General features: G+C 55.3%; 1 protein-coding gene and 1 long non-coding RNA gene across 3 annotated transcripts in view; one reads left to right on the top strand and one right to left on the bottom strand.

Annotated features, from left to right (window-relative positions):
• KIRREL3 (kirre like nephrin family adhesion molecule 3) overlaps window positions 1-26841 on the bottom strand; it is a 540145-nt gene that overhangs the window by 30804 nt on the left and 482500 nt on the right. For both annotated transcript variants that reach the window (XM_032639118.1, XM_032639117.1), the window contains exons 5-6: window positions 8019-8176; window positions 1536-1686 (exon numbers count right to left, since the gene is read on the bottom strand). In XM_032639118.1, the coding sequence (XP_032495009.1) occupies window positions 1536-1686; window positions 8019-8176 (309 nt within the window). The remainder of the gene's footprint in view (window positions 1-1535; window positions 1687-8018; window positions 8177-26841) is intronic.
• On the top strand, window positions 4460-20696 carry LOC116757490. Its single transcript, XR_004350984.1, has 3 exons — window positions 4460-4737; window positions 13712-13929; window positions 20127-20696. It is a non-coding gene; the product is annotated as an uncharacterized LOC116757490 (long non-coding RNA).

Genomic DNA, 26841 nt, shown 5'->3' with positions numbered 1-26841 from the left:
GACCCCAGATCCCTGGAGAGCCACGTGGAGCACAGAATGCAGACACTTAGATGAGCCAGGGCTGTTGGGAAGTGTTTCTAGGTGGATTTGAATTAAAATGAGTAAAATGACAAGGAAGAAACAGATGCCGACCTACAGCTCTGGCCTTGTCCTTCAGCGACTCCAACCAAAGCCACCAGCTCGTGGTGGCCTCATGCTCTGTGGCAGGGAGGGGGTGTTTAAGAGAAGAAGAGTCGACTTCCGGGGGCTGACACGTCCAGTATGGAGAGTCAGTCCAGTACGGAGAGCAAAGCTGCTGGGGCCCTGTGCTGAGCCCACCTTTGTTCGCGGAGGCCGACGGGTACCTTAGAGAGATTTTAGACCTTCAGGAGTCTCCTTTAGGGACTTCGGGAATGCAATGCTGGAGGAGCTTTAAAGTGTCACTGTTCATGCTCGTCGTAATAACTGACCCGGGCTGAGGGCTCCTGGTGTGCATGCCTACAAGAAGAGTTCCCAGTGGGGGCTCTGGAGAGCTGGCTGCCCACCTCAGAAACCCGTGTGGACTGGGGGCCCTCGGTTTCCCAGATAGGGACCGCAGTCATACCCTGGTCTGGGAAGATCCCGCATGCCGCGGAGCAACTAAGCCCGTGAGCCACAACTACTGAGCCTGCGAGCCACAACTACTGAACCCGCGAGCCACAACTACTGAGCCCACGAGCCACAACTACTGAGGCCCGCGCGCCTAGAGCCCGTGCTCCGCGACAAGAGAAGTCACTGCAATGAGAAGCCCACGCACCACAACGAAGAGTAGCCCCCACTCGCTGCAACTAGAGAAAGCCGGTGCGCGGCAAGGAAGACCCAACGCAGCCAAAAAAAATAAAAAGATTACATGAGATGATACGGGCAAAGTACGAGCTGACTGAGTGGTGATTCCTCTTCCTCTTCCTCTTCTCTCCCTGACCGACGCTGCCAGGACAGGGCCTGGTGCCGTGCCTCCACTCTGGAGCCCTGGGTGCCCCTTCTGCTCCCAGCACCTCTGCTCTGGCTTCCTCTCCAAGGGAGGGTGTGAGGCCGCCTGGCTGGGCGGCACTGCCACGGCTGACCACCCTATTTGTCGGTGTGGAAGTTCTACCTTATACAGGTATGGAAATGGGGCTTCAACTTGTCGTTTGTAAAGGACCCTCATCGGTGATGTTTTCTTTTGTTTGTTTGTTTGTTTTTTGGCCGCGCTGCGTGGCAGGCGGAATCTTAGTTTCCTGACCAGGGATCGATCCCGTACCCCCTGCAGTGGAAGCGCAGAGTCTTAATCACTGGGCCGTCAGCAAAGTCCCCAGTGATGTTTTTAAGAAGATTGTCACCCTCATCTCTGACAGTAAGAAGGACAAGATGGTCCTTTGGGTGCCCATACAAATCCGCTAGTCCCCAGGGTTGACTGACCCAGGTCCTGTCTCCAGCCCTCCTGCAGGGGTATGGCTCTGGCCTGGCTACATCCCCCCACCCGTGCTCCGGGCAGGGGGTGCCGGGTGGTCCCTACCCTGGGCTGGGTCAGTACTCACGCTGGATGTCGATGGTGACCGAGGTCTCCTTCCCTCCGGGGATGGCTTTGTTGGTGGCCCGGCACACAATGCTCTGCCCGTTCTCCACATCGCCGGGGGAGATGAAGAGGGTACTCACAATGCTCTCACGCTTGCCGTCGCGAAGCAGGGTCTGCAGGGGGGAGAGAAGGCCCTTGTCACTTGTCACTCAGCTGGGATGGCCTGGGTGCGTCACGTGCCAGTCTTGGAGAGGAGGAGGGAGCCCTGTGGATGGAGGTGGGTCAGCTCAACCCACCCAGGGGAGGCCGTCTCCATGCAGAGCCAGGGGTTACCGTTGGCTCCCTGGCCCAGATGAGTGCTGGGCTTCGGCTGGAAAAAGGAACTGGCAAGTTTTCCAGCATGTCAGCCTGGACTTGCCCACCCTGACACATAAAAGAAACCAGGCTGGGCCTGACGGAAACCAGGTTCTATGTAGGAATGAACTTGTAACTATTCTGCCTCTGGTCTGGGGGTGTCTCTGGGTCTGCAGGAAGCTCTGAGATGGGGGGCTACATGCAGGTGCTGTGGCCCCTGGGGATGACGCAGGCTATAGAAGGGGGTGCAGATTGGGGGGTGGGGGTAAGGGTGGGGCTGGGAGGGATGTGGGCAGAATCAATGCACACTGACCATTTCATTACTTTACCTGTACAAACCCTTTCAACTTTTCAATCGTTTCACTTCCTGACCTCATTAGAGCTCGGACCAAGCCACAGGTGGGACAGATGCCATCGTCTTTCATTTGACAGGTGAGAAAACAGGTGTGATCAAGAGAGGCTATGGAGCTTAATCAAACTCACTTCAAGTTGGTGATAATATAAGTAAGAGGGTCTTGGAGTGAGTTGAATAGTATCCCCCCAATTCATGTTCACCCAGAACCTCAGACTGTGACCTTATTTGGAAATAGGGCCTTCACAACTTGGTTAAGTAACTAGTAATTAGTTAAGGATCTTGGACAAGATCAACCTGGATGTAGAGTGGGCCCTAAATCGAGTGACTGGTGTCCTTGTAAGAGGAGGAAAAGACACAGGGAGAAACAAGGAAGGGGGCCATGGCAAGAAGGAGGCAGAGATTGGAATGATGCTGTCACAAGCCAAGGAAAGCCAGGAGCCCCCAGGAACTGCAAGAGGCAGGAAGATTCTCCCTCTGGGGCCTTTGGAGGAAGCACAGCCCTGCCCACACCTTGATTTTTCGCCTCTACAAGTGTGAGACAACACATTTTGGTTGTTTGAAGAACCAAGTTGTGGTACTTGGTTACAGTGGCCCTAGAAACTAACGCAAGCCTAAAGGTCTCCTGTCTTCCCCAGGACCACGAGGTCATTCCTCACAGCTGCTGTTCCCCATCATTGCCGCTACCTCCTCCCTCCTCTGAGCCCCCTTCCAGCTACTTCCCCAGCCATTTACTGCCCCGCACCCTGAGCTCCCTGGTGGCCCACGAAGGTGGGTGCATACTGGGGAGGTGCAGTGTGCAGGAGGGTCACTTCAGGGGACAAGGTGGGGAGGCTGGACTTGCTCAGTACACCCCAGGAAGGAACTTGATCCTGCAGCAGGGGGTGCCGGATGCAGTCTTACTTTGCCATGACTGGAGCCAAGGGATAGATGGACAGACTCTACTTCCTCAAAACCTCCCTGAAAATAACCATGACATCCTCTCTAATCCTCACAGGACCTTGGAAGGAAGGGAGCCTTGTCTCCTAAACAACGGAAGAGAAAACTGAGTTCAAAGTGACTCAGGAACTTGCTGGGCAGGGCTGGGATTTGCACTTGAGAATGGTGAGCCCTGAGCCCATGACCCTCCCACTGCAGCTTCCTGAGGACCTGGAAGCCGGGTGGTGTGATCCCCACTTAAAGGTGGGAACAGTTAGATGATTAAGTAGCTTCCGAGTTTAGCAGTGACATGCAGGCGGCTGGACCCTGCCTCTAGGTCCTCAGTTCAGTACCCTCCAACACTAGGAGAACAGGACGGGAGCTTCGGTCCAGAACGGCGCGTCCTGCTGTAGACAAAGCCAGACTCAGATGCCGGAGAGATCCGCAGAGCAGGGCAGTAGTCCCGGCCTGTTTCTCCTCTGCCGTAGAACGGCCTGGGCGCAGGCCTGTTCCCGTCCATATTCTCTCCTGGGACGTGGGGTGATGGTCTCAGCCCTGGGCAGAGGGATCTTGGAGAGGGGCTGGGGGAGGGTGATACGGTCAGTCCCAGGAGCCGGTGGGGTGAGGGCCTTGGGCTCAGCCTCAGGGCCAGGGCGCTAACCTGGAGGCCGGCCCCCGGGGGTAGGGCTTGGCGCGCGGGCGGTGTAGCCCCGCCTAGCCGGAGCAGGGAGCTGCGGCCGCACCTTCGTTGCCTGCTGGCTCCGGCTCTGCTGACCTCCCGCGTCTATAAATAGCCAAGCGATAATCAACGATTTCCTGGATGAAAAAAAGACCTCGGGGCTGGGGTTGAGGAGGGAGGGAGATCGTACTGTTCTTCCCCCTCTCTTTTTCTTTACTTTTCCGTGGTGCTAACGAGGGGCATTTACATAAATTTTACTCTGCCGGCACCCCTCAGATTGATCTACTTGAGGGGTGCAGGGCCGGTGGGAGGGGAGCCGGGGGCCGAGCTCCTAATTAGGCCCCTGACTGCTGCCCGCTCCCCGCACCCAGGGCGCTCCGCGCCCAGAATGGTGATTAATGACATATTTACTGTGTCCGGGCGTGTGCTTTTCTGGGAAATAAAAATTCTGGTTCAAGTTGTTTGTTCCGCCTAATTAGAGAAGGGGAGATGTGTTCATTAAACCGGGGGAGAGCACAGCGCCGGCTTCCCACGCCGCTCGGGGGTGTGAAGGCGAGGCCACAGCGCGTTCCTGGGGAGGGGGCCGAGCGCAGGGCGAAGAGGGGGCCTTGGTCTTCTCACCCTGGTTTTCCTCCTTCCCTTGTTCGTTCCTTCCGCATCTCCTCACCTCTCCTTTCTTTCTCTTTTCTTTTCCATCATTCCTGTCTTATAAACCTCCACTGTTCTCACATGCAAATGAAACCCTGGGACTTTGTGGCCTCCAGGTCCAGCCCAGGTGGACACTCTCTCATTTGCTGATTCTTGTCACTTCCCCGTCCTCCCTGCCCCTTGCCTCCCCTGAACCTGGCTCTGGAGACGCACCTCCAGGCCGCCACCTTCTGCTTGAGAAACCTTCAGAAGCACACACTCAGCTTCAGGAGGGTAAGTGGGTTACTAGTGGTGAATCACTGTTTCTGGGGCCACCACCTCCAAGGCCTGGGGCAGCGTTCCCTCCAGCTTGGTGGGCACTAGTGTGACCCTGATGGCCTCTCCTGCGGGTGCCACCTGTGTGTGCAGATATGGACCAGGAGCGAGGCCTATATACCTCACCTGCACAGGGGTGAACATGCCAGGGCCTGTGTGCGTGTCCACCGGCCTCTGGTCCACTAACTGCTTCCAAACAGTCTTCCTGACTGTCCCAGTGTCTGTGGGAGGCTTAGGGCTCATCTCTGGACCCTGCCTGTGCTGTGCTGCTTCCTGTCTGTGCATCCAGGCCCCCTGTCCCACCCCTGAGGGCAGGCACTTGGCATTCAGTTGGCAGCGGTAGTGGGGGAGCTGGGCTGGCCAGGGGCAGACTGCACCCTGTGTGAGGTTATCCAGTGTGGGCAGCTGCCACCACTCTGCTCTTTCCAAAGCCCCTGGAGCCTCAGCTGGGCAGTGGAGAGCCAGGCTGAGCCCCAAGAGCTGGGAGGCCTCGTGACCACAGTTGAGAGAGGATGGAGGTTTGGAGGGAATGCATTGGGTGGGTGGCCCAAACCTGGTGCTGAATATAGGATGTTCATTGATATGCAAACAGCCTGGAAAGGGCTTGAGCCTGCCTGATTGCCTGGCAACAAGGCCTCCTCTCTTCTCCCTCCTCACTCACCTCGCCCACCTGCCATGTCCCTCAAGTTTTTTTTTTTTTTTTTTTTTTTTTGCGGTACGCGGGCCTCCCACTGTTGTGGCCTCTCCCGTTGCGGAGCACAGGCTGCGGACGCGCAGGCTCAGCGGCCATGGCTCACGGGCCCAGCCGCTCCGCGGCATGTGGGATCTTCCCAGACCGGGGCACGAACCCGTGTCCCCTGCACCGGCAGGCGGACTCTCAACCACTGCGCCACCAGGGAAGCCCTCCCTCAAGTTTTTTTAATCATCTCTTTGCCTCCCCTTCTTATAGCTGCCTGGGGACTCCATTGGTGCCTGTTATGTGGTTTGAATGAGGGCCGTCAGGGAAGGTGGAGGTTTGCACGGTGCCTTTTGCCCCAGACCCTGTGTCTTCAGGGACCAACCCCCAGTTTTGTTCCCTGGGGCCAGGAAGGATGCTCTTCACAAAGAAGGCCAGGATGAGTGGCAGCTGCGCACTGAGTAGAGACTCTCGGGCCCTAAGATGGACAGATGAGATGGGGAGTACTGGGGTGACTGGAGGGGAGAGATTGCAGAGCTGGGCTCCAGTGAGGGCCCAGCGTGGAACCTAATGAGGCTCATTGGTCCTGGGGGTGGGGGGGTGGCCCCTTGGGCAGGCAGCAGTCTGAAGCTGGAGGAAGCAGTGGGGTAGGGCTGGAGGGTAAGGGGCTTCAAGGTAGAGATGTACACGACTGTACATCCTAAGACCAAGCGACCCTCCCCCTGTTGTGCGCATCCGGGTCAAGGCCTCATCCCCCAATGTGGCAGCTGCTGGGGTAGTAGCAGATGGAGCAGGGATCTGGCCCCCAGGGAAGACTTCTCTCTGGCCTCAGCCCAGACTGTCTCCTCTCCTCTTCCACAACCTGTCCTGCGTCCCCTGGTCTGCCTTCCCGATGAATGCCAGGTGGCTTCAGTTCTGGTGCCAGGCCCGGAGAAGACGGCCTGAGGCTGGGTGTCCAGGAAGAGAGGACTTGGAGAGAGGCCCCGCCATCCTCTCCCCTGCTTCTGCAGCCAGACGCCTGCTGGGAGCTGCGGGCCCTCACCCAAGCACCCGGGCCGCGAGGGCTCTGGCGGCCGTGGGTCCAGGGAGAGGCACCACAGCCTGTGCTGGTGCATCCCCTTCCCGAGGATTCTCCCAGGGCGAGGGACCCAGCCGTCCTCTGTGATGCCATCCTCAGTCCCACCAGCCCATCCTTCCCCTGCTGGCCGCACGGCGGAGGAGCGAAATGAACACCCCACGCAACCTGGGCTGCTGTGTGACCTCTGGGGAGGGATAACAGGGTGAGCCAGACGGGGCTCTGGGAGGAAGGGCAGGAAGGGCCCAGTAATACCAGCGAACGTTTTACGAAGCCCTGACTCTACGCCAGGCACTTTACCCAGTGCTTTCAACGCATTATTCTGTCTACGTCTCAAAGGAATCCTAACAGGGGTCCGCAGTTATCATCCTCCCGTTTTGCAGATGGGGAAGCTGAGGCGGAGAGCTGAAGTTACCATAATATGCGATGGGGCTCAGGATTGAACCAAGTTGGTAGGATCGTGGGGCCTGCTCTACTATGACACTGTCACACTCGCCCAGGAAATATGGATGGCAGGGTGCACCGTGGGGACCGTGCGGATCACGTGAGGGAAGGCAGTGATCCTAACAGCCTTGCTTCCCTCTGCCCGGCACTCTGCTCATTCAATCCTCGCGACCAGCCTTCGAGGCAGGTGCCGTGGCTCCTGTGGTAGAGATGGGGACTCTCAGGCACAGCAAGGCTGGGGAGCTTGCCCGTGGTCACAGAGCTAGAAGGAGGCAGAGCCTGGATTCAGGCTTCCCAGTCCCCTGGGCCCACGGGCTTAACCACCCACCATGTGATAAATACCGAGGCTTCAGCTATGAGGGCTTTCAGGGCCGCCCTGTGGGATTTTTTTTCTGTAGACGGTGGACCCTCCTTGACTTTGTGTACTCGTGGGTCCTCTCAACCTCTCTCTCTCCCTGTCTCTCTGTCTCTGTCTCTGTCTCAGATGCTCATGTCCCTGGCCCCTTCTCTTGCATAGCCTGTCTGGGGCTGCTCTGCCTTTGGGACTTCAGAAGTTCCTAGCTCAAGGGCACTTGCAGTCCTGGGGAAAGAGGGGGCAGCAGAGGGCTGGGCTCTGACAGCCCCCGGAGCAGATGCCATATGAGTATGGCTGGAGGATCCAGCCTTCTCCGTGTGCCCCGAGTCACAGGTTTAAAGCTTGTCAGACCCGGCAGGTCCCTGCTGTATGTGAATTGTGTCCTCCCCCACCCCCGAACTCATATGGTGAAGCTCTGACCGCCAATGGCACATATTTGGACATAGGGCCTTACCCCAGGAAAGAGAGAAAGTGGAGGAGAGACAGAAAAGGTCAGATAAATAGAGGCAGAGCACGAGAGAGAAAAAGAAAAAGTGACAGTGTGCGCACGAGAGAAAAGCCAGAGAGAGAGAGACAACGAGCCAGGAACAAAAGGTGACAGAAAATCATACAGGCAGAGCAAGAGCTGCAGAGAGATGGGGAGAGCCGGCCCCTCCTGCGGCCCCTCCCCTCCTTCCACCGCGCCTCACCTTGGAGTAGGTGGCTCCATTGATCACCTCTCCCTTCCTCAGCCAGATGATGGAGGCTGCAGGCTTGGCGTTGTCTGCATGGCAGGTGAGGTTGAGGGGGTCCCCGGCCCGCAGGCTGATGACAGGCCCCCCCAGGATGACGGGGTCGTCAGGTGGCACTGCGGGGAGAGGAGGGGAGAGGTCAGGCTGAGGGCGCCCCTCCCCTCGGGCAGGGCTGGGTGGACTTTATGACCAACAGTAATTATCATTCTTTAATAAAATGTATAATCCCCTTGTAGGATAGCAATAACAGCAACAACAGCAGTAATCCTGACACAGGCATCGCGTGTTTATTTGCAGAGGACTCTCATGTCATCATTTCACCCCGCGTGTGGCAGCCCGTGAGGGGACAGGGCAGGCGTCATTAGCTGTGATTTGCAGATCGGGAAGCACGGCACGGCTTCTTGGATTGCTTTTTTTTTTTTTTTTGCGGTACGCGGGCCTCTCACTGTTGTGGCCTCTCCCGTTGTGGGGCACAGGCTCCGGACGCGCAGGCCCAGCGGCCATGGCTCACGGGCCCAGCCGCTCTGCGGCATGTGGGATCTTCCCAGACCGGGGCACGAACCCGTGTCCCCTGCATCGGCAGGTGGACTCTCAGCCACTGCGCCACCAGGGAAGCCCAGATCATTCTTTTTAACTTCTCTCTCCCTCTTTTAAAACAAAGCAGTGTCACATCTGTCGTCTGATTTAATCCTCACAACCATCTTGCAAGGTAAACATTATTATCCCAATTACACAGATCTGGAAACCGAGGCTCAGCAAGACCAAGTGACTTGCTCAAGGTCACACAGTGCACGAGTGGCAGAGCCAGGGCTGGAAGCAGGTCCCCTGACACTTGGAGCACCAGGCTGGTTGCTTCCCTTGCAGGGGACAGGTGACAGGCGACCTTTCGAGACTGAGACAGTGTTTCAGAGGGCTGGGCGTCTCCTTAGCACTTTATTCTCCCTCATCCCAGGGTCAGAATGAATCTCTCTTGCCTGGTCCTTCCACCCCATTTCATAGCAGCGTGGTCCCCGCCACGAGACGGGGACTGCCAGGGGGAGAGTGACGCCTCCCGTAGCGCCCGGCACAGGGCCCGGTGCCTGGTGGAGGCTCCATACACGTTTGCTAACTCCAGTGCAGTCATGCCTTTGATCCCCATGATGACCATGGGATGCGGGATGGGCAGTTATGATGATGGATGACCATTATTGGGAGAAGAGGCCCAGAGAAGTTAAGTGACTGGCCTAAGGTCACAGAGCCTCTTCTGAGATTTGTGCTTGTGGACGCACGAGGGTCTCAGGCCTCTGCTTTCCCTGTCTCTCCTCCCTGGACAAACCAGAAGGGGCAGGGCTCCTTGGAGACCACCTGAGGAATCCCTGGCCTTCTTCCCCAAGGCGGGGCTGGTCAGGAGGGCTGAGCTGCGTGTTTCCTCAGTGAATGGGTCATTAGGTGAGAGTTGGGGTCCTCACGCAAAGGGCCTTCTTTGCCCAGTAGCCAGAGAAAGTCCATCCTTCCAGCCAGGCCCTGTGCGACCTTCTGGGCCCGTGGGCAGGAAGGCAGCCTCTCCAGGCAGTGGAGGCACGTCCAGACCCAGCAGCTCTGCCTTCCAGCCCCTCCCCACCCAGGGCACCCCCAGCAGCCTGCTGGCTTCCCTCGGCTCCCCAGGGCCCATCCCTGCCCGGGCACCTGCCAGGCTCCTCAGGAAACTCCAGGAGACCCTGGGGCCAGGTAAGTACTTGAAGCAGCCTGCCTCCAGCTAGTGGCTCTGCCCCCTCCCTTTCCGGCCTCCAGGACGCCTGGTTCAGAACTACAGCCCTGGCGAGTGCCATCCCCCAAGTTTCTATTTCCTAAGGGAAAAAAACCCTCCCGGCTTCCAAGTTGCTCTCATCAGCCCCAGGACTCCACTGCGATCCTGGCCCAGGGAGAAAGTCGGCCTCGTTCAGCCCTGCCCAGCCTCCTAGGGGGACCTGGGTACAGGCAGATGGTGGGTGTGGGCCGGACAGTAAAGAGAGCCTCCTCCCCCGCCCTCCCTTTACCCCCGCATTAGTGCCAGAGGCCTCCTTGGTGCTGTGGGCCAGAGAGCCACAGGGAGGCTAATGAGGGCCTTATCGTGCTGGGGAGGGGATTTTAGCTCCTTGCTTCGGGCGGGCCCTGCCAGCAGGGAGGGCTGCGCTGGGCTCCGGGCCCCTCCCTCCGAGGTGGCGGCTTTCTGCCCGAGAGCTAGTGCTGGGGAGGGGATTTTATCTCCTTGCTTCGGGCGGGCCCTGCCAGCAGGGAGGGCTGCGCTAGGCTCCCGGCCCCTCCCTCCGAGGTGGCGGCTTTCTGCCCGAGAGCTGTTCGATGGATGTGCTCAGGCAGAGCTTGCTGAAGGCCAGGGAGACTGGAAAGAAGCTTCCGGAACAGAATCAACACCTGGCCATCCTGTGTCTGCGGCCAAGGGGGCGAGATTGTGGAAGTGCCCTAAATCAGAGGCCGAAGCGGGAAGGCAGTCCCTTGCCCAGTTTTATTTCCTCAGATATAACATGTGAAAGTACAACAGGGGATCTGGAACGTTCCTCCAGCGCTGACATTTGTTGGGCCCGAGACAGTGGTTCTCGTTGCAGTTTACAATATTCTGGGGGAGGTTTTAAACGTCCCGTCGCCAGGCCACACCCTGACCAGCTGAATCCCCATTTCAGGGGGTAGACCAGAGCATCAGGGCATTTTAAAGCTCGCAGAGGATTCTGCTGTGTGACCAGTTTTGAGAAAATAGTGTCTCTGGGCCTTTGCTCAGTGTAACCGCCTGTGATCACGGCTAGTGCCGCGTTTGGAATGTCGGGTTAGAGGAGGGGAGAGGGGAGTGGGACTGTGCTGTGTGACGCTTAGGCGCACGCGTGCGCGCACACATCTTCCCAAATAAGTGGTTATCACGCCAGTTGTTCACGTAACCATGCATTATGGATCGGCCTTCGCCTCGGTGCACACCAGATGGGGTAGGAGGGGGTGTGGATGGGGGCTGGGGTGGGTGAGGGTGGGAGGGGGAGGAGGGGGGAGGTTTGGGGCCCGCAGGCTGAATAGAAATCAACAGTCGCTCCCTCCTGGCAGCTGTGGTCCTGACAGGAGGGGGGTGACTCATTACCTCTCCATTCAGACCTGGGCCCGGAGCTGGGGGGCCAGGAGGGGAGAAAGTCTCGAGTAGCCCGAGCCTGGAGATGCATTATTCATCCACCCCCCTCCCAGGATTCGTTATTATCCTGAACCACTACAGAGCTTGGTCTCCTAATTTTTTAATCACAGGGAAGGTGGAAGCGTTAGCCTTTTGTGATTAATCCAGAGATAAAAATAGTTGACGGTTTTGGTGTTGAGCTTGTTGTCGGTCAGGAAAAGTGCATTAGCTGTTGGGTGACTGAGACCTCGGAGGACTTGAGCCCGGGCAGAGTGGGTGCCGGGAGCTGGAAGGCAGCCCAGGGGTCACACCCTCCCTGGGACAGGGGCTGGCTCTGGGGCGCTGCTTTTGAAAGGGGCACATCATGCGAATTAGGGTTCTACAGTCGCGGGGGGCGCCTGGCTCTTTGCCATTTACCCTCCTGTCATCCGGGCTTTGGGCAGGCGGCTGGGGGCCTTCCTCCTTGCTCTGCCCATCTCTGGCCATCAGCCGTGTAGACAGTGCCACGTGCGTGGGTGTACAGTGTAGAGGACCCGTGCTCCCTGTGTGGGAGGGAGCCCCTGAGGAATTTCTCCCAGCTCTGCTGCCCAGAGCAAGCGGGCCTCAGTGGAGCGGCGGGCAGGGAGGCACAGGGGAGGTGTATGAGGCCAGAGAGCATGGTGGCTGCCCAGAGTCACAGGGAGCGAGGGTAAGAGAGGATGGGGAAGTGCAGCCTGGCTCCACCTGGGCGGTAAAGCTTTCACCTGTTTTATGTACTAGGGTTCTTTATACCATTTTACAGCAACAAGAGATTCTGTGGCTAAAAGTTGTATGGGACCGATCCCCAGCCCCACAGCTATCTCTAAGACGTGCTCCTATGATCAGAAGGCCTCCTGCACTAGAGCATGTGCTAGGGGTGACCATCTGACTCTCCTTCCTGCAGGACATCGGCTGGACAGAGAGTAGAGTGGAGCTGGGTTCAGAGGGCTTCCGCCTCGTTCTGGAACTGCTCACTGACTCTGTGCCCAGCTCATTTGACTCCTTGGTCTTGGTCTGCCCGGTTGGTCAACTTTGCCCGAACAGGCTGGAAAAATTCTCTTGGTGCCAGGCCATGGGCAGCGCTGTGGGGTCTCCTCCAAAGTCCAGTTGGTCACCTAAGTGGCCCCCTCCAGCCCGCTGGGCTTCCAGCGTTCCCCAGATGCTCCGTCAGTCCAGATGGTTGGTCCCCAGAGATGGGGGATGGGACACGTCTGCCAGCAGAGGCCAGCAGCCCGGACACGGAGCTTATGTTGCCAGGGGCAGATGTGGGGCGGTCAGCGGGCCATCCCCCCGCCCCCATCAGTACCGGGAGCACCTCATAGACGCTAAGCTCTCTGGAGGGCAGGCCTGGGTCCTGTTCAACTCATGTGCAGTGCCTTCTCCACAAGTGGGCTGTTCAAACACAGTCTGGTTGGGTCGCTGCTCTGCTCCAAGCTCTCTGGGGCCTCTGCACTGTCCCTGGAACATAATTTGAAATCCTCTCTGTTGTCTATAAGCACCTGCACCCCTGGTCCTGGCCTGCCTCTGGGACCTGGCTTCCTTCCACTCAGCCACTCAGCCCTCACCACGCCCTGCCCCGGGGCCTTTCCATCTGGAATGTTCTTTTCTGTGTCCTTGTCTTGCTGGCTTCTCCTCATCAGTGATGGTGCAGCTTAGATGCCACGTCCTCTGCGAGGCCCGGCCACCCTGTGTAACAGCCCCTCGTGACTCTCTGTCACGCCAGCCCCCTTGCTTCTTTACCACCGGGTTCATTTGGAGCTCCTCTTATGGAAAGGAGGCTCCCTGACAGCAAAGAAAGACCTTGTCTCTCTTGGTCACTAGATCAGTGCTTGGCACACAGTAGGTGCTCAGTAAATGTTTGTTGAATGAATAAATGAAAGATCCCTGGGTGAGGGGTCTGGCATGGGCGTTTGCTTCCGAGGCCAGCAGTTTCTATGCTGTGTGTGTACGGCGGTGGGTAGGGTTGGGGTGGCGGGCAAAGAGGAGGTGCCTCCCACACCTCACGGGGACAGGAACTCCCTATGGTGGGACCTTGGGGAGTGGTTGCTTCCTGCCGTTTCTGGAAAGGAGGAGCCCAGGCGGGAGGGCTTGGGGTGGTGGGGTTCTCGGCTTGTTTTCTCGGTAGCACCAGACCCCTCGGTCGAGGAGGGACCCCTGTCTGATTTCTCTGGATCATAGGCTAGGGAGAGGTCTGCTGCAAGCAGGGTGGCAGCTCGGAGGGCTTCTGGCTTGGAGGGAAGACGAGGTGTGCCTTCCATGGTGCTTTTCTCTGCTTTTAGGGGTCAGTGTTCAGCCCCAGGCCCCAGGGAGTCAGGAAAGGAGCGGACTGAGTTTGTGCTGGGAGTGGGGGAGCTGACTGGAGGGGAGGGAGGACCCCCAGGGGCCTCTGAGCTCATCCAAACCAGCACCTCCCACACTCCAGAACCTTCTTTCCTCCCAGTGTCCCGGCTGCATGGCCAGCGTTCCTTCCTTCCCTCCTGAAATTGATGTTTCCACGTCTTTCTTTCAGCCTCTTTCACGCCCCAATCTGAGCCCATAGTGGTTGAGTAAAGCCAGACCCAGCCTGCCCTCTTGAGCTGGTAGGGTGAACTTCGTTACTCAAAGCGTGTTCCCGGGATGGAGTTGCAGCCTCCACATCACCCGGGAGCTTGTTACAAATGCAGGCTTTTGCTTCACCTCAAGAGCTCCTGAATCTGGATCTGCGCTTAAAAACGACCCAGATAACTGGTATGTACGTTAAAGTCTGAGGAACACTGCTCTGGAGGGATCCTAGGATGATTACAAACCGATAAGTGCTTTGAAGAAAAGGCTCACTGGACAGTGAGAACACGTGGGGGGACCTCTGTGCTGGTTGGTGCCTTTCCCTCCATGACTTCCTGGGGGTAGCGTCCTGCTCACTAGACACTAGATTTAGAGGTGGACCCCAGTATGGATGTGTTTCATTACAGGTCCCTTTGGGACTTCCCTGGTGGCGCAGTGGTTAAGAATCCGCCTGCCAATGCAGGGGACACGGGTTCGAGCCCTGGTGTGGGAAGATCCCACGTGCTGTGGAGCAACTAAGCCCGTGCGCCACATACTGAGCCCGCGCTCTAGAGCCTGCGAGCCACAACTACTGAGCCTGAGCGCCACAACTACTGAAGCCCGTGCGCCTAGGGCCTGTGCTCTGCAACAAGAGAAGCCACCGCAATGAGAAGCCCTTACGCCTCTGAGAGGAGTAGCCCCTGCTCGCCACAACTAGAGAAAAAGCCCACGTGCAGCAACAAAGACCCAACACATCGAAAAAATAAAAATAACAAGTTCTTTTGCTCGGGCAGTTCTTTAACTTGGAATGCTGGGGTCCTTCTTCTCCTGGATCATTCTTACCCAGCCTTCCAGATATAGCTAAGGGGGGCTGCTCAGTCCATGAGGTCTTTCTGGATCTCCAAGTTGGACCAAGTGGCTTTTGTCTATGATCCCGTAGCATCCTGGGCATCCTTCTGTCTCAGTATCTCACCTCTTCTATGGAAATGATCTGAGTGTGTTTGTCTTTCCCTAGACTGCAGCCTCACCCGTCCTGTCCTCGTCACCTGGCAGAGCACCTGACGCTCCAGGGTTATCCCTTGTATGTTTGCTGAGCTGAACCTGGCTCGAGTCCATCCCTTTACAAGCTGTATTACGTATGTAATCTGACAATGTTTGCCCTCTTGTCTGGGAAGTGGGGTGATAAAGATACCTGCAGGCTGTTTTGAGGATTACCTTTATGATATGAAGAATGAGGCGGGAGCTTTGTAAACGGCTAGACAAATATTGATTATCAGGCCCAATTTTTTTTTTTTTTTTTTTTTTGCGGTACACGGGCCTCTCACTGTTGTGGCCTCTCCCGTTGCGGAGCACAGGCTCCGGATGCGCAGGCGCAGTGGCCATGGCTCACGGGCCCAGCCGCTCCGCGGCATGTGGGATCCTCCCGGACCGGGGCACGAACCCGTGTCCCCTGCATCGGCAGGCGGACTCTCAACCACTGCGCCACCAGGGAAGCCCTATCAGGTCCAATTTTTAAGAATGACATTTAGTTTTGTTTATGTGGACGGCACTGGGCCAAGGGCCCCCTTGTTTCATTCTCAGTTTTCCTCGAAACGGGTGCTCTTAGGACCTCCATTTTATAGACTAGGAAACGGGGGCTCAGGGAGGGCAAATTAACACAGCAGGTAAGGGGTAGGGTTGGGATTGAGACCCAGGTTTGTTTTCCCCTGTGATCTGTTCTGCCAGCATCAGAGCAGCACCCAGAGCCGCCCGTGAAGCTGGGGCTGTGCCTCACAGCCCGTCCCGTCAACCCTCCTGCCCCAGTCCTGACTCTTCATCCCTATGCCTTCAGACCCCGCACTCCCGTCCCCCAACCTGATTTCCGACGGCTCGATGACGCACGAGCCTGACTTGCAGTTTGTGTTGGAGAGCGATGTCTGCTAAGGGAGAGGAGGAATGATTTCTGCCGTTCAGATCCACGCTTTGCTCACTTTTGTCGTCCTGCCCTGTTGTCAGGTTCTGGGCCCCATGCGATCCCAGCCTGCAGCTTCCTCGCTCACTTTGATGCGCCGCCTAATGGCCAACGTGCAGAACCGCAGTCTGTAAAGACACGGCCGGGATGTGCCTGCTTTTAAGGGGTGGCTTCTCAGGCCCAGCTCGCTAGACATGTATTCAGAAAATCCATGTTGAGTATTTACTATGGGCCAGGCCCTGCTCAAATCAGCGGGGACGCAAAACTCCTGCCCTGGTGGAGTTTATATTCCAGTGGGAGAGACAGACAATAAACGGGTAAATACATAATACAATGTTGGTTGGTAGTAAGTACTAAGGAAAAAAAAGACCAAGTGGGGGAATAGAGAAATCCTAAACTGGCCTCTAGGATTCTCTTCTGGTTTTCTCCCATCCTCTCTGGATGCTACTTTCTGTCTTCTTCCCACCCGTAACTGGTGTTCTTCCCCAGGGATTCTCAGGCCTGTGTACGTCCTGTGCGCTAGCCGTGGAGAAGCACATGGCTTTCCTGTGGACTCAGCCAACATCTGCACGTTGATAAATCCCAAATAGGCATAACTTCTATTTGGGGGAATGGCACCACCAATGACTGAAGCTAGAAATCTGCACGTCTTTCTGAATTCCACTCTCCTGCATCCGGCATTACGAACCATCCTGGTTAATTCTCTGAAATATCTCTCAGATTTGTCTCTCCCTTTCCATCCCCAGCAGTCTTCCTGTCTCAGGCCCTCATCATTTCTTACTTGGGTTACAATACCTAACACCCCCTGCTCTACCCTCCACACTGTTCCAGAGTGATCTTTGCAAAGGTTTGATTTTCACCCATCCACTCATCCATTCACTCACCATTTGCTGCATTTCTAGCAGTCCTCTGTTTACAATCTTCCAAAGGTCCCCCACTGCCATCTGGATAAAGTCTGAACTTCGTGGCTCTCGCCAATCCCTTCTGCTTCATTTTCCATCGCTTCTAATTTGTTCTTATGGATAAGAATCGCCTGCAACTCCTGGAATAAGTCACTCTTCCCCAGTTGTCACTTTCCCTTTCCTTGGCTAACTCGAAAGTCAGCCAGCTTGGGCTCACATGCTGAGCCCTACTTACTAGCTTGCGGCCATGGCCAACTTTCTTAGCCTCTCTGTGCCTCAGTTTCCTCATTTGTAGAACAGACTATACAATAAAACCAGATTTGCTGTGTAGCTCCCAGGATCAAGTGAGATGCAGTGTGGGAAAACACTTTATCAATGGTCCAGTGTTGTAGAGAGGTTATTTGTTCTTCAAGCAGACTGGGCTCATTCCCTTGAAAGATGGTGGGCAGAGTTCCTAGGGCTTGTGAGTCTGGTGCTCTGTTTCCTTGGGGAAGCAGAGGTCTCTCTCCGCTTTCCCTGCCCTGTCCTCACCAGACACGGGGTGAAGACCCTGCTGCTCCCCAGGGGTGATCTGCTGCCCTGCCTGCTTGGCCCCCCTCCCTCTCCGGTCTCCCCACATCCTGTGCCCATGAGAGTGAGGCCGTTATGCTAGACGGCCGCAAAGGCGTGCGTGCGCCGCTGACCCCGTGTGGAGTCGAGGTGAGCGTCTCCTCTGGGCTCGGCCAAATCGCTGGCTTACAGAATCATTAAGTTTGCAACAGCTAACTGATGCACTCAGTAGTAACCTACTGTCCGGTTTGCTGCTGAAAGATGGCTCGGAGCTCTGGGCTCCTGTAGTAGTCCCAGCACTGGGCCCATGGCCGCGACCCTCTCCGCTCCGCTCCAACCCTTTCCACCTCCGCGATGGTCGGGGACTGTCCCACAGGCTCCATCTCTGCTGCTCACATTGTCCATCACTCCCTGCTACTCCGGGATAAGACCCAGTTCATCCGCACGGAGCGCGTCCAAGGCCCTCTCCAGCTAGGCCTTCTTTCTCCAGCTCTTTCTCGTGTGCTTTCCTTGGACGGGTCTGCTCACCTCTCTGCAAGGATAGCCTGACCTTTACAACCACATGCTTAGGTTTGCGAAGTTCCCTCTGCCGAGAATGTCCTCATCCCGATTCTTAACAGGCTGGAATACCATCCTCTCTCCAAGCAGCTCAAAGGCCACCTTTGCCTTGTTAACTCTTGGTCATTCTTTACTGTCACCTCTTCCAGGAAGCCCTCTCTCAATCTCGGCCCTTGCCCTAAGACCATGTGCCATCTCCATGAGCTCGTGTGGCCCTTGGTGCCATTGCCGTCGGCTGCCCGACCGCTGTGAGCTCCTTGAGGGCTGGCCCTTGCCGGCTTCTTCTTTCTATCCCAGTACTTAGTACCGTGTGCAGCTCAGGGTGACCCTCAATAAATCTTGGTTAGCTGGTGCCTTGTCTGATCCCGCTGAGCTGGAAGCAAACATCCCCTGCTCCCTTAGCACTAGCCTTTCATGCTGGCACCCACCGTGGTCCATGTTACTTGATCTGTGGACCTGTTTCAGGTTCCCTACAGCTCCAGGAGGAGTCTTAATACATCTTGGCATCTTTACCACCTCCTAGCATATTACCTTGGGTGTAGTAATAAGAATACCACAACAACAAATAATAATAATATGGTTAACAGCCCGAACTCCAGAGCTCTTCCAGTGCCATAAAAGTAGTCATTTAATTCTCACAACAACGCTATACACGTAGACGTGGTCATGCGTATTTTAGAGACAAGGAAATGGAGGCACAAAGCAGTTAAGTTTCCTGCCCAGTGTCACGCAGCTAGTAAGCAGCGGAGTTGGGAGATGTGCAGGGTTTGCCAGATTTAGTAAATAAAAGTACAGAACGCCCAGATAAATTAGAATTTCAGATCAACTGCAAATAATTTTTAGTATGTTTATCTGAAATTCAAATGTAACTGGCATCTTGCATTTTATCTGGCAATGCTATACACGTATTAATTAGGTATATGTAATTTAATAAATGTGAGTGCCTTCCCCCCTCTTCAGACTGTCTCCACTCCCAGTCAGGTCTACCTAAAGAAGATTTGGGGTAAGATGCAAATAGGGTCTTTTTAAGATGTGTCATCCACGGATTCTGTGGCACCATTGCCCAGACACTTTTCCTGGGAGGTTGGGGGGCAGAAGGACAGGAGGAGAGAGGGCTGGAGGCTGCATTTCAGCTCTGGCCCTGCCCCCAGCCTGGGGGGCCCTGGACTAGCTGAGCTCAGGGGTCCCTGACTCCAGCGACTTGCAAAGGTCCGGACACTGGGAAGTCCGTGCTTCACCTGGAGCTCCTGTTATGCAGGGAAAAGATGGGCGGCAGGTGCCACGCTCCCGGCTCCTGACTGCGTGACTGTGGGCAAGATAGCATGGATGGCATAGATATTACAGTATCTATCTCACAGGGCTGTGGGCTGATGAAATGGGTTAATACAAGTGCTTTGTCCCAGAGCTCGACACCACAGTAAGAACTCAGCCCTCATTAGCTCCTGATATGATTACTGTCTGTTCAATAAGTGGACACGGAGAGCAGCAGTTACATGTGAAATTGCTCGTTTCAACCTCCCGCTCTGTTACCTCCTTGTGTTGCACCCTGGCCTCAGCCTCCCTAGGTGGCCTGGTCAGCACCTTGCCTCAAAGCACCGACAAAACCGTCACCATGGTGACGGTGACAGCAGGAGGTAAGAGGCCAGGATGGGCAGGGCCCCCAGGGAGGAGAGATGCGGCAAGGGAGACAGATGCTGTAGGGGCAAAGTCAAACAAAGTCACTCGTTTCGCCCCTCAAATGAGGAAGGGTGTGCACTCTGTTTATTTCCGATGAAACCCTGAAAGGGTCTGAGCCATCTCATCAGTGAGGCGCTGTCTGTGAGGAGACGGATGCTTCCTTAATCCCGAGTACACAAATGAATCACAGGATGTGTGCAGAGCAGAGGGAAGGAGAGATAAGGGGGAGGGGGAGGGCGCAGATGGCGGGCTCCACGCAGGCAGAGGGCTGTGTGTATGTGTGTGTCTGTGTGTGTGTTCACGGCGCAGGTGGGTGATGTGTGATGGTGTGTGGAGAGCAGGTGTAGCACCCTTTGGTGGCCAGAGGGAGAAACCAGATGGGAAAGGGCGACCTGTGAGAAGAGCAGCAGCAAGGAGAACAGGGTGGGGTGGGAGAGCACGTGGAACCCTGGGGCAGGCGGGGGGCGGGAGGGCAGGCAGGGGAGGACATCCCTCCTGCCACGTGGGAGGTGGGTCATCCTGCGGAGGAAGGGACTTCTCCCTCTCCAGCTCGGCTGCCGTGCAGACGGCCACAGGGCGGGCTGAATGCCCTTCTCAGGTCAGTATCTGCTTTGCAGCGCCTCCCAAAGCTCTCCGGCTCGTCCTGACCTTGACTCTGGGGTTCTGCTGTGCAAAATGGCTGGGTCCGGGGGAGAAGTCTAGTGTGGTGGCGTGGGCTGCCGTTTACTGGTTTCAACCTCACGGTGACCTCATGCCTTATTCTACAGATGGGGAAACCGAGGCACAAAGCGGCAGATCCACTTGGAACAAGTGACACAACTCACGGTGAGGGGGCCCAGGAGTCTGGCTCAGGCCCCTGGGGGCCTGGCGGTGCTCTCCTAACCTCAGCGCTGTCTGGCTGCAACTGCGCGAGAAGCTGTCTCGGGGCCTTTGGCTTGTTAGCAGCTTCAAGGAGGCCATCCTGACCCAGCAAAACACCGCGGGACTCGGGAGTGTCTGGGTCGGTCCCGTAAATAGAAAGCAGAACTGATATGGTCGGTTTTGCAACAGGCTCCCATCTGTCAAATCCGGGTCCTCAAGAGGCTCCGTGGCTTCACTCAGGAGGGAAGCGAGGCTGGTGGAACCTCCCCGACCAACACCTGGGGCCTCAGGAGTCTCGCAAAGACTGAGGGGCAGGGGGAAAAGGTCGCCTCTTTAAGGGGCTTAAAAAATAAACACATGAAATCCTAATAACTGGCTTTTAACATGAGACGCTAGGAACACTGATTTTTGCATTATAAAAATGTGTGTTTGTTCCCTGTGGTAGCTGGTTGAGGAAGTGCAGGGAAGGATGGAGAAGTGACAGAGAGAGTTCAGGGAGTGGGACACGCAGGGTCAGACAGGCGGGACGAGAAGAGACAGAGCCGAGCGATGGGCAAGTCATCCACTCGGGAAAATGATAAACGGGAGCAGACAGAACACACTGTCCCTCGTCACGGGGAACTGTAAAGCAGCGTGCCAGGCAAGGAAAAAAGCAAAACGCTTTCTCTGGGCTTCTCGCCACAAAAATTCATTTCAGGGAATCCCAGAAAACCACTAAACGTACCTTTCAACTTTATGCAAATTTACCAAATCCAGTATCTGCCAGCATCCTTAAGAGGAGAAAGAAAGTCAAGGTTTTTTATTTTTTTTTCTGCTCTGAGCCTGTTTTTGGAAAAGCACAAGCCTCTAAATTTGAAAAAGGGCAATTCTTTTAGAATTCCTTGCAAAAAGCGCTTCACTGCTCCTCCGTACTTTAGCATTATAGATATTTTTAAAATCTCCCATCTTCCTCATTTTTCACAGAGAGAGAGCACATTCCTCCTCAGAAACTGGTGAGCACTGCATGGCATTTTCTACGGAGAGGGTACACTTTCTAGGTGAACATTCCCTCTTTACAATCTGCCAGGATGCTGCGATGTGGAATGTGACAAGGCTGAGGCCTCTTTGCAACCGGAGGGAAATCAGGCCATGCTCATCCTGGGGAGGGTGCAGGAGGGGGCGGTGCAGACTGGGGTCCTGTAGGCCAAGCCCGAGATAGAGCCCTCGGGACGCTTAGTGGGGAGGCCTCTCTGGATCACCCCTGATGGGAACCGGGGAGGTGGCACTGGACAGAGGGGCCAGTCTGGACTGCGGTGGCGGCACCTTGAAGATCTCAGCGGACCCAACAGGAGCTATGAAACCGGGAGGGCAGGCTGGCCTTTGTGCCCTGCAGGGCCCAGTCACTGGCAGTGGGCTTCCTCCCTTTGGGCCTCAGGTAATCCCCAGAGAGGACCCAGCAGAGAGCTGGCCACCCGACAGCCCAGCAGCTGAGGCAAGGAGTCCTTCTGTCCTGGAAGGGGGAAGGGAAGTGGAGGTGGCCATCACAGCGTGCACTGCAGGCGGTGTGCACAGGAGGGGGGCACGGCCTCTTCTCCCAGAGCGGCCCCCTCTTCCTTATTGAAATTGCGGTTGGGTGGGGTGGTTTTGGCCCCAGCGTGCTCTGTATCAGAATACTGCCCTTTTGGAGGACAGCTGGGTAGTTGGCCAGGAGAAGATGTTGGCCCTGCTCCGTGCTCTGGGTTCGATTCACGGTGGGGCAGGGAAGGACTCCCCGTCTGCCTCTGGTCACACCCACAGCTTGTGTTTGCTGGTGTCGGTGGGCTGGGTTTGGGACCACCCAACCCCTGCCTCTCTGGCCCCAGGGAAGCAGTGTCAGGGTGAAGAGTGGGCACCGTCTTTGCTCACAGACAGACCTGGGAACCTCCTTACGTGGTGACCCTGGGCAAGTTTCTAAATTTCCCGAGCTTCTGTTTCCTCATCTGTAAAGTGGAGCCAATATGGGCTTCTCGTGGTGCAGGACTGAACGAGGGACCACACGAATGGTGCGGGTTATAGCAGGTCCTCGGCAGGGGTGGCCGTGAGCTGGGTCGGCTAAGGTTGAGGTCGGCTGCCCTGTCTCCTGATTTGTGGGGTGCTCCCTGGGGTTGAGGCAGGGTGCCAGCAAAGCTCAAGTGAGATATGTGGTTTGCAAAACGTTTTCGATATAGAGAAAGAAGATATATATATCTATGTAAAATGGGACACTATTCAGCCATGAGGAAGAAGGAGATTTTTCCATTCGTGACAACGTGGATGAAACTTGAGAGCGTTATGCTAAGTGAAATAAGTTAGACAGAGAAAGACAAATACTGTATGATATCACGTATGTGGAATCTGAGAAAAGCTGAACTCTGAGAAACAGACAGTAGAGTGGTGGTTACGAGGGGCTGAGGGTGAGAAAAATGGGGAGCTGTTGGTCGAAGGGTACAAACTTCCAGTTATAAGGTGAACACGTTTTGGGGATCTAACGTACAGCATGGTGATTATAGCTAATTACACTGTATTATACATTTTAATATTGCCACCAGAGTAGATCATAAATGTCTCACCACTAAAAAGAATTGGTAATTATGTGATGGGATGGAGGTGTTAGCTAACGCAGTGGTGGTAATCACAGGCAATATATGAATGTATCAAATCAATGCATTGTATACCTTGAACTCACATATTATTATAAGTCAATTATATCTCAATAAAGTTGGGGAAAAAAAGGTCAAGTAAAATGCTATGTGCAAGGTAAGGGAAGCAACGGGGAAAGAGCCCTGATGTCTCATGGTTACAATGGCCATGGACAAACTTATCAGATCTGCCCAGAAAGCCGTACGGGGCAGGTAAGTGTGACAAGGTGCAGAACTGGGTGGTGTTCTGGCCTGGGATGGAGAAGGCTGCTCCCCAGACATTCGTAACGTTTATACTAACTTTCTACCTTACAATGTCAATTATTACAAACCTACGAGGTGCAGCCTTAGTCACCCACTGGGTGACGTCCCTAAGAGGTGGGTGAGGGGTGCCGTTCCAGGGATGAGGGACTAGAGCTGGTGTCCAGGCCTCAGAGCTTTTTAGTGGAAGAAGGAGGATTTTAATCTCACCTTTCTGACCTCAAGTCTAGAGACCTTTCCACTTGGCAGCTCCTCAGCAGGGGTTGGGCAGCCTGGGGCAGTGTGAGGGCTCAGGTAACCTGGTCCCAGGATGGAGGGCCCCCCGCCCCCCGTGCTGGGTGGTAGCCTCCTGGGCCAGCTGTCTCCCAGCCCTGATTCTGATGCACTCCTGGGTCTCCTTCCAGCCTGGACCCCACAGGCTCCCACTCTCCTCGACCCCCCGGAGTCCACTCAGACCCCTTCTACCCTTTGGGGAAGGTGATCCTGATGGAACCCTCAGGATGAAAAAATCCCACTCACTGGTATGTGCCCGGACCTCAGCTGGAAGATAGATTCTCTTTATTCCGAGTCTGAGTGATGTTTTCCTCCCCGTCTCCTTTGGCCCCCCTCACCCCTGCTGGCCCTGGGGAGGGGCCCTCCTCTGGGGTGTGTGAGTCCTTCTCCATCACTGCCCTGACACCTCCGAGGTGCAGCCACTGCGCTGGGTTCCCTGCCTGCAGGTACCCCATTGCGTGGTCATCCTCACGTCCCTAGGGGGCGGGTGGGCTAGGAGGGGCGGCTCTCTCTTCCCGGAACACCCATCCTTCTTTTCTGACTTGTGGGCACCTATGTGACCTGCAAGCTTTGCTGAAGTGCCTCCCATGTGACCCCCACTACACTGTGGCTGGGTACTGGTGGGGGCAGGGGACAGGCTCATCCCTGTGTGACCCGGTGCCTCTGCCAGTGCCGTGGCTGAGCTGGCTGAGAGCCTCCCCTTCGCTCCTGCAGGGCTCCTGCACCTCGCAGGTGGCTGAGTCCAGGAGCCTGGCTGGGGGTGACTTCCTGAGCAGCCCTGTCGTCTTCCTCCTTGTCTCTCCGGCCCCAGCTGAGAGCTTACACAGAGCCGGTGCTCAAGAGGTGAGCGCAGAGTAAACGAGCGAAGGGTAGGAAGAGATGCGCGTGAAGGGGGGTTGGGTAGAAAAAACAAAGCCTCCGGACGGGGATGCTTAGAGAGGAGCAGATCTAGAAACATTAATAAACACTAAGATGTATCGAGGACCTACTTTGTTCCAGAAGGTCCCCTTTGGCCCTATTGGCACTCCACGTGGGACTCACTGGCCAGTCTTAGGGCATTGCTAGTTTGGAGATGGCTACAGGGATTTGAGTCACCAAATGGGACCCAGGACAGCTGGTGTCCCCTGGATTTCTTGAGACCTCGGACAAGTCTTTTGATTTCTGTGTTCCCCACTCTCCACCTTCAACCACCCTTCTCTCTGGGACCTGTTAGCTATGCCTAGCTACCCTTGGATCCTTCTTTTCACCGGGTCCCTTCTAAGGCTTCCCCTTTCCTTTGATTAGCAATTGACTCACTGTGGAAAGGGTTCTGAGCACGGTGTATACTCTATAAAAAGAGACAGGACAGCACCGAGTTGCTGGGAGTGTCCTGGGATCAGAATGTATGGGTTTCAGCTCAGATCTACATCACTGTTACTGTGAAGGAATCTGGGGTGTCAGTGCTGCTGGGGAACAGCCCATCAGCTGCTCAGAGGAGCGGTTGGGGTGAGGTGTTCAGTGATGATTTGGGGTGAAATGTATTGGATGTGTCTTAAAGCCACAGTTGGTTTCTGTGATGGCCACTAACATTCGTGGCCAGAGGCACGGATAGTCCAAATTTGGTGTATAATTGAAAGTATCACTTGCATTTGACTTTGGAACACACTGTGCGTGCGTGTGTGTGTGTGTGTGTGTAGGGGAGGAAGGCGGCTTTCTTTTTGACCATGTTTACTTTAGACTCCTGTTGGAGTTAATTTGCATTCACTGGACGCAGTCCCGGGAGAGGTGGGCAGGGCTTTCCCTGCACGAAGCAGCCCTCAGCCTGGACTTGTTCACGAGGTGGGGCATGGGATTCACAGGTGCTCAGAACTCCTGGGGGCTAAGACACTGCCTCCGTGGATGGGCCACTGGGCCAGGGAGGCAGGGCTGTTTTTGGAGTTAGACCTGGCATTAAATTGTGGTCTTGGTTACTAGCACCCATCTCTCTGGGTGCCCTGCAGCGCAGATGTGGTTTTTTTTGGAAAGGGTGATTTCAGAATCCGGACTTTTAATTTTCTTAGTTGCCTTAAATGAGCCCAGTGGCTCCCATCCTTGCTTGACTCAGTTTCCTGGGGCTTATCATATATGAGGATAACTTACAATGGACCTTCAGTAACAGAGAGGTCATCGATACATAGAGGATGGCCTGTATATGTTCTCCATCTGCACTTAAAGGGAAGAGGGGCTCAAGTGCAGCCTGAGGGAGTGAGGTTAGACATGAGGAAGCCCTGAACTAGGGAGGGGAGAGGGGGCTTCTCTCTCTTTCTCCAGAGACTTTTTTTTTTTATACATAAAAAACATTTTTTTGAATTTTATATTGGAGCATAGTTGATTAAAAATGTTGTGTTAGTTTCAGGTGTACAGCAAAGTGATTCAGTTATACACATACATGTATCTATCCTTTTTCAAATTCTTTTCCCATTTAGGTTATTACAAAGTATTGAGCAGAGTTCCCTGTGCTCTACAGTAGGTCCTTGTCGGTTATCTATTTTAAATATAGCAGTGTGTACATGCCAATCCTCAACTCCCAATCTGTCCTTCCCCCTGACCCTTCCACCCCGGGTAACCATAAGTTCATTCTCTAAGTCTGTGAGTCTGTTTCTGTTTTGTAAATAATCTCATTTGTATCATTTTCTTTAGATTCCGCCTATAAGTGATATCATATGGTATTTGTCTTTCTCTGTCTGACTTACTTCACTTAGCAGGATCGTCTCTAGGTCCATCCATGTTGCTGCAAATGGCATGATTTCATTCTTTTTAATGGCCGGAGACTGTTTTTTGTTTTTGGTCTTTCCTTGTCTGGGATGAGTTGCATACGTGTGGCGACATGGCCCCGAGGCAGATGGTGGACCTGATGGCTTCCCGAAGCCCCTGTGGGCTGTGTCCGCTCCCAGCCTTGCTCATTAGTTTGCCCACAGCCAGGGGAGTTTCTTCCCTGCCCCCAATTAGCCTCTGCCCCTCCGGTTCTCTGACGAAGGGAGCGGAGAGCAGGGGCCGAGGGCTGGGGAGGGAGGGGGCCAGACTGGGGGTGGGGAGGGCCAGGGTCTGGAGGGGGAACAGCAGCCAGGCAATGTTTACAGCTTCCTATCAAACTTTGATAAATTGACTCTGAAAGGGCCTTTCCTTCAAGTGATTTATGCCTCACAGCTGTTCACGGTGTGAAGTATCTAGGTGCTGAAGGCGGCTGTGAGGCGGTCTGTGCAGGGGAGACTCTGGCCTCTTACTGCTCTGAGCCCCCAGGACCCCCTCTCTGATGCTCAGGAGGGGGGTATTCAGGTGGCCGCATCAGAGCCCCAGCTGGGAGCCAATGGCTGCAGAACTGAATAAGGAGCTCTAGGCTGGTCTTCCAGAAGAGATGGACCAGGGAGGGAGGGTGGAGGAATTAAGTCAGACGTGAAGCAGAACTTTCTGACACTGCTGAGTGACCAGAGAG

Source organism: Phocoena sinus, chromosome 8, assembly GCF_008692025.1.
Source record: "Phocoena sinus isolate mPhoSin1 chromosome 8, mPhoSin1.pri, whole genome shotgun sequence".
Lineage (NCBI taxonomy): Eukaryota > Metazoa > Chordata > Mammalia > Artiodactyla > Phocoenidae > Phocoena > Phocoena sinus.
Note: the sequence above shows the minus strand (reverse complement) of the source record. Positions and strands in the feature narration are given on the sequence as shown.